Source organism: Carcharhinus amblyrhynchos, chromosome 11 (genome assembly GCF_965287045.1).
Source record: "Carcharhinus amblyrhynchos chromosome 11, sCarAmb.v2.hapA, whole genome shotgun sequence".
Taxonomy (NCBI): Eukaryota; Metazoa; Chordata; class Chondrichthyes; order Carcharhiniformes; family Carcharhinidae; genus Carcharhinus; species Carcharhinus amblyrhynchos.
The window spans coordinates 12,681,918-12,692,367 of record NC_137334.1 but is presented as its reverse complement, the minus strand read 5'-3'; the positions used below and the strand labels follow the sequence as shown (position 1 = coordinate 12,692,367).

At 45.9% G+C, this 10,450-nt stretch overlaps 1 protein-coding gene across 1 annotated transcript in view; it reads left to right on the top strand.

Moving 5' to 3' along the window:
* The first annotated feature begins 9,137 nt into the window (after positions 1-9,137).
* Positions 9,138-10,450, top strand: part of col6a1 (collagen, type VI, alpha 1) — a 94,990-nt gene continuing 93,677 nt past the window's right edge. The window contains exons 1-2 of the mRNA XM_080198582.1: positions 9,138-9,352; positions 9,838-9,967. Of these exons, the coding sequence (XP_080054708.1) occupies positions 9,274-9,352; positions 9,838-9,967 (209 nt within the window). The 5' untranslated portion in view covers positions 9,138-9,273. The remainder of the gene's footprint in view (positions 9,353-9,837; positions 9,968-10,450) is intronic.

Genomic DNA, 10,450 nt, shown 5'->3' with positions numbered 1-10,450 from the left:
TCCGAGGCACTACACACAATTAGTGAGAGACCGGAAGAATCTTTCTTTGCCTTGAGCGCTGAGATGTCTCAGGCCCTTGCACCAATGCCCAACTCCATGGAAAGAGTGGTCACCTGGATGGACCATCAGAGGTGGCAGGCAACCAACTGCCTGCCAGCCCTCACCAAAGGCCTACACACTCAGTCTGTCATATTAAATAAGATTCGCCTTTTGTCATTCAGTCCCTCAAGTACGTGCAGCAAAATGCACCCCCCGCCATCGCTTGGTTAGCAGCAAAATGTGGATGGACCAGGATACAGAAGTCTGAGATCTCATACCAACCGACAAAAGAACAGCTTCTTCCAAGTAGAAATCAGACTTTTGAATTATCTTTATCTAGTCTATCTTTTCCCATTGGTATCTTCAAGATTGATCAGATCGCCCCTTAACCGTCTAGATTCCAGAGAAAATTGGTTTCATTTGTAATCTGTTCTGGTTTCCAATTTCTTCTGTTCATTAATTCCAGACTTCATAGAAACTTCTCTTCATTTCTCTAGCTTCCTTTGTTAACTGTAATTAGCAACGGATATGGGAGGAAGGGGGGATCTGGATGTTGAACTTGATGATCAGCCATGATCAAGATGAATGGTGGAGCAGATTCAAAGGGCCAAATGGCCTACCCCTGATTCTAGTTTCTATGTTTCTGTCTGGAAGAAAAGCCATACTATGGAGTAATGGTTAAGAAAACAGATGCCAACCTTGCATTAAGTTGCTCTTTCTCTCCACCCTAGCTATAGCTGTAATATTACATTCTGCATTCTCCCCTTCTCTATGAATGGTATACTTTGTATAGTGCGCAAGAAACAATATTTTTCACTGTATTATTACACGTGACAATAATAAATCTAAATCAAAATCAAATGAGGACAAAGATGAAGATAGCAATATGGAAAGAGGAACTCAAAGCGCCCCTACTGCTTCACACACTGAGCCTCTAGCACCCCCTGTACTCTGTCAGAACCCTAACTGCTACCTCCTATCTCGAAGGCTGAGGCTTCCCCTGGATGGATGTGGTGGTCCGTGGCCTTCCTGAGCTCCAGAAGACACCGCCCACATGTGTTTGAGTAATCAAAGCCAGGGAACCAGCAGCCTGCCTCTGAAGACACAGGGGAGAACCATGTTGAATTTATTGGAAAAGAAAGAGAAATGATGCATCATTGTACAAAGGATAATCAGTTTAGTATAATTTATATATTATTGTCACAAATAGACTTACATTTACAATGAAGTTACTGTGAAAATCCACCAGTTGCCATTCTGGGCAGCAGAGTGGCACAGTGGTTCGCACAGCTGCCTGGTCGCGCCAGGGACCCGATTCCCAGCTTGGGTCATTGTCTGTGCAGAGTCTGCACGTTCTCCCCATGTCTGCATGGGTTTCCTCCAGGTGCTCCAGTGCCCCCCCCCCCCCCCGCCGCCCCCAATCTGAAAGACGTGCTGATTGGGCGCATTGACCCGAACGTTGGCTGGAGTGTGGCAACAATGGGAATTTCGCAGTAACGTTATTGCAGTGTTAATGTAAGCCGACTTGTGACTAATAAATAAACTTTACTCGTTCAACACTGTTAAACTGTCACATTTAATTTCAAGCACAATAAACCAAAGGCAGAATCTTGTCATAGAATCCCTACAGTGCAGAAGGAGGCCATTAATTTTGGTCCATTGAGTCTGCACTGACTGCAGTCTCACCCAGGTCCTATCCCCTTATGCATTTACCCTAACTAGTCTCCCTGACACTCGGGGGCAATTTAGCATGGCCAATCATTCTAATCCACACGTCTTTGGACTGTGGGAAGAAACTGGAGCACCCGGAGGAAACCCATGTGGACACGGAGAGAATGAGCAAACTCCACATAGACAGTGACCCAAGCTGGCGAATCGAACCTGGGTCCCTGGTGTTGTGAAGCAGCAGTGCTAACCACTGTGCCACCGTGCTTCCCACTCACCCAATGGCAAGTTTTCCAGGAGTCATTCAATTGAGCGGGAGGATGTGGGGATTGGCCACCTTCCCAGCCTGATTAAGTCTGTGGTGGGAAAGCCTATGGATGGCCTCCTCCTGCCCCATTGCCAATTGAGGCCCTTAAGTAGGAAATTAACTTTCATTTAAAGACCTCATCCGACCACCACTGGCTCGAATCCAACGGCAGATGGGAATCTGGCCATGGAAATAGGACAAATCCGCCCATGAAGGGCTGGTTAAGGAACCAGGTTACAATTGGAGGGGTCTACTGACCTATCCTGCCCCTCATCCCACCCTCCATCCCATGACCCTCTCTCCATCAGCAGTCACCTAAATCTGGATCCTGCCTTGATCCTGTAACTTGCTGCTTGTCAGCACGAGCTGGAATGTTGCCCAGGCCTTGCTGCAGAGGGAAATCAGTGAGCCGGGTCCCTTGCTGTCAGGGGGATTAGCTAGGGTAAATAAGGTTATGGGGATAGGGTCCAGGGTAGGATTATGTTCGGTACAGACTCAATAGGCTGAATGGCCTCCTTCTGCACTGTACGATTCTATGATTCGAAGTAGAAGATGGGCCGTGGGTGTCAGAGAGGATTGGTCTGGAATGCCAGTTGGGCACCATCAATGTGCCATCAGCAGTGCCAAGGGGGTAGGTCAGGGTGGGGGCTATGACAAGATGGTTATGCAGGGAGGCTATGATGGGGGGAGCCGTGTGAGGGGGCCATGTAGAGGTGAATCATGTCGGGGGTCATGATAGGGGGGACATTAGGGGTCTGTTGATCAATATTTTAAATGTTTTCCACTACTGTTCCATCTTTTCCCTGTTACCTTCCCTAGTTTCATTCTTATCCCTCAAATTTACCTTCTTTCCAATCTATTCATTTGGTTTATACCTTATATTTATCTTCCCCAATAATTGTTTTCATCCTACTGTTATGATCACTATTGCTCAGATGTTCCCCTGTCCTCCTTTTTACCTGCTGTGGTTCATTCTCCTTTGATTCAATCATGAGTATGAACACTGCTGGCCAGGAAAAACCATGAATTGCACATCCATAGTTGCTCTTGAGAAACAGATAGTGACCCACCTTCTTGAACTGCTGCAGTCCATATGGTGTAGATATACTTACACCACTCCCAAGTAGAGAGTTCCAGGTTTCAGACTGTGAAAGAACAGTGATGTATTTCCAGCATGGTGTTTGACTTGGCAGGGAACCTGCAGCTGGCAGTGCCCTTCTAGATGGTAGAGCTTGCTGATTTGGAAGGTGTGGTAGAAAAAAGCTCAGCAATTTGCTGCAGTGCATCTTGTAGATGGTACACATTGCTGCCGCTATGCATCGGTGGTGGAGGAGTGAATGGCTAAGAGGTATCATTCATTAACCCTGTTTTGTTGTGATGATTGCAAACCTTCTGAGTGTTGCAGGCACACCCATCCAGACAATTGAGTATTCCATCATTCTCCTGATTAACATCATTCATTTCCCATCACTAGACTGAGTACTGACTCCTCTCTTGTTGGGCTTCTTATGGACTGGGTGAGAAAGGAGCATGCCTCCTTTTCCTATCTCTTGACATTAGTATACTTGAGGGTAGTTGAAATCCCCCAAGATAGTTATTCAATGTCTTCTAATTATTTCATTAACTTCCCGACGTACTTTTTCCTTTACTTCCTTTCCACTATTAGATGATCTGTAAATTAATGCAATTCATGTGATGAATCCTTTCTGATCTGTTATCCCAATTTTTGTGGATTCTGTCTATCTTAATGTTAATTATGTCCCTTTCTTTCCTGCTGGCATTGTGTTGTCTCTAATTAGTACAACTACGCCACCTCCATCTTCCTCTCCTATCGCCTTCAAATATGTTATATCGTGCACAATCTAACTGCTGTTCCTGTTCTTTATTAAGACATGTTTCAGTTAATCCTGTTACATCTGGTTCCTTGCTAAGTATTATTGCCTGCAGTCGTCCTTTTTTCTTTTGGGTGCCGCAGTTTCGTGGAATGAATAAATGACTAAGCCATATGCACTGGAGGAGCCTTTTAAGTAGCGTTCCTGACAGTCATGTTCTCCTCTTCCTACACTTGAACCTACCTCTGGTGTGTGACTGCACCTTGGAATAACTTAACTAGTAATCCCCCTCCAGCTCCATTTAGAGATGGAGTACCCATCGCTCAGACTTCAGCTCGATGACTCAGAGCAGGAGTGTTTTGAGACAGAACCATCCCTTTGTGGATGTGGCAGTGTGCAATTGTCTAGTTGTCCATAAACCACAAAACCCGAGCCACCTGTGCTGCTTAGAGTCGATAGTCTAGTGGTATGATTACTGGACTATTAATCCAGAAACTCAGCTAATGTTCGGGGGCCTGGGTTTGAATCCTGCCATGGCAGATGGTGCATTATGAATTCAATTTTTTTAAAATCTGGAATTAAGATGACCATGAAACCATTGTTGGAAAACCGTCTAGTTCACTCATGTCCATAGAATCTCTACAGAAGATGGCCATTCGGCCCATCGAGTCTGCACTGACCACAATCTCACCCAGGTCTTGTTCCTATAACCTCACGCGTTTACCCCGCTAATCACCTGACACGAAAGTCAATTTAACATGGCCAATCAACCCAACTTCCACGTTTTGGACTACGGGAGGAAACCGGAGGAAGCCCACGCAGACACGGAGGGAATGTGCAGCTTCCACACAGATAGTGGTTGGAGCCTGGGAATCGAACCCGGGTCCCTGGTGCTGTGAGGCAGCAGTGCTAGCCACTGTACCGCCCCATGGTATTAATGACAACCTTTTATTTAAAATCAGTTACTAGTTCTTTAGAATTTAATTGCTTGGCCCAGTTTCCTTTGGCACAAGCTTACGGGCACTTATTAAATCCTTACTAACTCCAGCTGAGCATTAACTTCTGGAGATAATAAACACGCAGAAGGATATTTATTGAGATGGACATGCAGATGAAACTGGGAGGAATTCTCAATAAGGATGAGAGTCGACAGGTCTACAGCTGAAAGACTTGCAAGAAAAAAATTGTCTATAAGCATCGAGCAACGGAGAGTTCACCAGTTTAGTAGCCAGCTGCAAATAACTGTGAAGGAACATCTTGACAGAAAGTAGGAAATGGCAGAACAGAATGAAGCTGGAGGATCAGAATGAGTTGTTGTCGAAATGCAATTTGGCATTGAAGGATGTTTCATGGTCATGTCCTGTTTCCAAAGAATTCAATGAGTAAGTTTAATAGAACTGGCTGCTTTCTTGCAGCCTACACTCATGGACACCATCCCAGTTACTGTTTGCTCAGTAGTTGTTTGGCATTCAAACCCATCCCATCTGGATTGCGAATTGAACAAGACTTGAGGGCAGTGTTCCACTGAGGACCCCCGCAGTACTCCCACACTGAATGAGAATGTAACATTGCTCGGTGCTTAGTGAGGGGAGTTTAACTGACAACTACCACCCGCCTCCCCCAGCCGCTACCCCTTTAGAAGCAGCAATGAAGACAGGGTGACACGGCGGCACAGTTGTTAGCACTGCTGCCTCACAGCGCCAGGGACTTGGGTTCAATTCCAAACTTGTCTGTGTGGAGTTTGCACATTCTCCCCATGTCTGCGTGGGTTTCCTCTGGGTGCTCTGGTGTCCTCCCACCGTCTGAAAGATGTGCTGGTTAGGTGCATTGATCCAGACTGTGGCGGCTAGGGGAACTACACAGTAACTTCATTGCAGTGTTAATGTAAGCTTTACTTGTGATTAATAAATAAACTTTTTTACTTTACTTTAAAATTGCGTTGCACCTTTCAGGATTTCCCAAAGTGTATTCTTTAAAAAATTCATCCGTGGGACATGGACGTGACTGGCTGGCCAACACTTATCATGTGGGAAACACAGCTGCCCAAGTGTGGATAGCAAGATTCCCACAGAGAGATAAATAATCAGATCATCTGTTTCCACCGATGTTGGTTGAAGGATAAATATTGGCCTGGTCACTTGGAAAAACTTCTCTTCCTTTCATCAAACAGTGGCCTGGGAATTTTCCGCACCCACTCCAAGCAGGCAGGGAATTAAGGACTGCATTGGCACCTCAGACAATGCAGTGCCCCCTCAGTGGGCACAGGAGTGTCAGCCCAGGTTGCTGGGTTTGGGTGGTGGGGGAAGAGGCAGGGTGGGGTGAACCCACAACCTTCAGTCCCAGTGTTACCCACTGAGTCACAGCTGGCACAAGCATTGAAGACAGCACCACATCGCTAGTCCAAAACCAGCCTCAATGGTCATAGTATTTCATTAATACTTCCAGCAAACTGATTAGAAATCACACCTTTCCCAACTTCTAGTTTCAAGGATGGCACAGTGGTCAGCGCTAGGGACTCGGGTTTGATTCCAGGCTTGCGTCACTGTCCGTGTGCAGCTTGCGCATTCTCCCTGTGTCTGCGTGGGTTTCCTCTGGGTGCTCCTGTTTCACCCACACTCCAAAAATGTGCAGGTTAGGTGAATTGGTCATGCCAAATTGCCCCTTAGTGTTAGGCGGACTAGCTAGGGTGAATGCATGGGGTGATGGGAATAGAACCTGGGTGGAATTGTGGTCAGTGCTGACTCAATGGGCTGAATGGCCTCCTTCTGCACTATAGGATTCTATGATCCTAACTGATCTAATTCAGGTATTTCATAGAATCTCTACACTTAAGGTAGTAAGAATTGATCAGGTAGGTATAGAGAAGATATTTCCACATGTAGAGGAGACAAAATATAGGGATGAATATATAGAATACCATGAATATTTTTGGTCCCCTTATCTAAGGAAACATATATTGGCATTGGAGACAGTGAACCTTCTCCAGACTATGTTGATCCCCTGGTACGGAGGGATTTTCTTATGAAGGGAGATTGAGTAGGTTGGGCCTTTACTCATTGGAGTTGAGAAGAATGAGAGGCGACTTCGAGACATTTGGATTCTCGGGGTTGACAGGGTAGACGCTGAGAGGTTGTTTCCTCTTGTCGAAGAGTCTGGGACTAGAGGACATTGTCTCAGAGTGAGGGGTCATCCATTTAAAACAGAGATGAGGAGGAATTTCTTCTCTCAGTGGGTAGTGAATCTGTGGAATTCTTTACGGTAGAGGCTGGGGTGTTAAGTATGCTCCAGGCTGAGAGATAGACTTTTAATCAGTAAGGGTCATGGGGATAAGGGGGGAAAGTGGAGTTGGGGATTATCATATCAGATCAGTCATGATTTAATTGAATGGTGGAGACAGTCTCAATGGCCTATTTCTGCCTCTGTCTTATGGTCTTACAGTTGCTAATAAATCCAATAGGGAATTCAGGAGAAACTCTCCAACACACTCTTCAACAAAATTGTGACCTGACAAATCAGACAGAGCCTTAGACTTTAGCACTCATCTGAAAGACAGTTCCTCCAACACTGCAGCACTCCCTCAGTAGGGCACTGGAGTGTCAGCAGTGTGTACTCAACTCGCGGAATGAGACTTGAAATGAGAATCTTCTGACACAGGGGTGAGAATGGCTACTAGGTAAGTACATGAGGGGGAAACGGCTACAAGCTTTAAAGTTTAATTATTAGTGTCATAGGTAGGTTTACATTAACACTGCAAAGAACTTACTGTGAAAATCCCCTGGTTGCCATACTCTGGCACCTGTTCGGGTACACTGAGGGAAAATTTAATGTAGCCGATGCACCTAACCTGCATGTCTTTCGGAGTGTGGGACGAAACCGGAGCACTCAGAGGAAAACCCACGCAGACACAGGGAGAATGTGCAAACTCCACACAGACTGTGACTCAAGCCAGGAATCGAACCCGGGTCCCTGGTGCTGTGAGGCAGCAGTGCTAACCACTGTGTCACCTATTATGCTGGTTGGGATTGATCAATGGGCCTATGAGGAGCAGAAGCACCGCGTGGGCTAGTCAGGCTGAGTGGCCTGTCCCTGTGTAGTACGTTCTACATGATTCTTTATAAGCAGAATTTAGGGTTGGTGATAATGGGCCAGAGAGCGTCAGGAAGGTAAAATGCCATCCCCATTTTCCATCAACACTGCTTGTTGCCTTGGTCCCATCAGGAAGAGAGTGGGATTGCAATATTGAACTAAGGGTTCTATGCTCAGTCACATTCTCTCAGAAAAATGGAACCCCCACTCGCGATAAGAAAATTGTCAAAAGTCGCAGAATCCCAATGTCACCTGAGGAAGTCCCTTCGGCCCATCATGCCTCTCTGAAAGTGCCACATAATTAGTTCCCACTTCCCATCTCATTCCCCCATGACACTCCCCTCTTTCAATATATCATAGAGTCATAGAATCTCTACAGTACAGAAGGAGGCCATAGCCTTCCTCATAACCTTCATTAACTTAGCTAATCCCTCTGACGATAGGGTCAATTTAGCATAGCCAATCAACCTAACCAGCACATCTTTGGACTGTGGGAGGAAACTGGAGTGCCCAGAAGAAACCCATGTAGACACAGGGAGAACGTGCAAACTCCACGCAAACAGTGCCCCAAGCCAGGAATCCAATGCAGGTCCCCAGTGCTGTGAGACAGCTGTGCCACCGAGCTGCCCCGTACCCTCATATATTCAATACCTTTTTGAAAGTCCTTGTTAAATCTGGTTTTGGGTATTGTGTTCCAGAGCACAGCAACACATGGCGCAACTACTTTACTCAAATCTGTGTATCCTCCGATTACAGACCTTCCCTGTGAACACAGTTTCTGTATCTAATCTGCATTGAGTATGGCTAATGATGAAGTCCATTAAAATCTATGTACAACACAATAGCCTGTTTAACTATAGATCCACACGCACACACTGATAAGAGCAGAGGGAGTTAAAAACTGCCAGCGGTGATGGGCGTGACACTGAAGGGGTGGGGGCAGAAGGGGGTTCTCGACATTGAATTGTCAGAAATTAAAAATTAAATTTTCTCTTTTTTTAAAGCAAAAATAAAGAAACACGCATTTCAAATGTATTGGCAATATGCGAACTTGTAAACTGGCACGTTGTAATTCAGCTTGATTATCGGAGTAAGGCTTTTGGCAGCTGGATAGTTCACACAGCTGTATGGAGACCACATACTTCTTCTCCTAATTCCTGGCTGGCTGCTTAGGGCCAGCCTCCTTCACATTTGATCTCTGTCAGAGACAGAGACGCAGGCTCCAACTCCGCTCCCCACAGCCTCCCTCTGCCTCTCCCACCGCCCGGCTGCTCTCTGTGTCTAGCTTCTCCCACCGTCTCCGTGTGCTCGGCACACAAGCCTCGCTGCCGTGCGGTGGGAGCCATGGCTCTGAAGATCCTCTTTGTGCTTTGCTCCACATGGACCGTTCTCCTGGCGCAACGGGACAGTGGGTATCATCCAGGTGGGTACTTAGAGCGCTTGTCGAAGAAAAACTCTTGAATCGTTTGCAAGGAAGTTCTTTAGAAATGACAGGCTCGCTTAGGCTTTTGCAATTTAATACGGGCTGACCTGATTGAAATCAACTTTTAATCAAACCATTATGGCATTTACTCTGTGCAGCATCCTTCTGTTAAAAAATACAACTCATAAATTCCAATGTGGAGTTCAGGTGTATGCAGTAAAAAGTAAAGCATGGTGTTGAGATCTTGTGTCTTTCTGCTGTTGCATGTCTTCACACTGTTACAGGGTTAAGCAAAAACAATCATATCTGCAAGTTATACTAGAAGGTGAAAGTCATTGCTTGTCTCTTTAAGGTGGGGGGGGCGGAGGTTGACTTCAATTTGTAACTGTTAACAAAGCACTTTTGCTGATTGGGAGACAGCTTTTAAACCTATTTTTGAATCATTCCTAGCACCAAGTGTTCCTATCATTCTCCTCTCTCCACAGATTGCCCTGTTGATCTATATTTTGTGCTGGACACTTCCGAAAGTGTGGCCTTGCGACTCCAGCCTTATGGCTCCCTGGTTGATCTGGTTAAGAAGTTCACCATAAATTTTGTCGACAAGCTCCAAAACTGGTAATTCTCGCTGTTCTACCCTTTCACTATACAGAGCTGCAATTTTTAAGTGTAAAGAAATTCTCTTGCAATCTTGTTCGCTTCTAATTCTCTTTTCGTCTGAGGGCGGCGCTGTAGGTTGAGCTGGAAAGGCTAATTTCATTTAAACCGGCTTCCTCCAGATATTTCCATTCTGCTTAAAAAATCTGCATACACCCTCTTTGCGATCTCTCACCTTTGCGTTGCTGTCCTCCTAATGTGGCTAATGGCTTGGTCAAGAGAGGGGGTTGGTGTTGGCTGCCAATAAGATCAACTGGTCATTGTAATGGCTCAAGCAGGGCTGATGGCTTGGGCTATTGCGACCAAACTCTGCAGGTTTCTGCCTCCAACGTAAGCAGCACAATTTGGGGCCAGGGTCTCAACAGTAAAAAGTCTGACAACACCAGGTTTTAGTCCAACCGATTTTATTTAATAGTAAACTCACAAGCTTTCGAGGGGACTCCC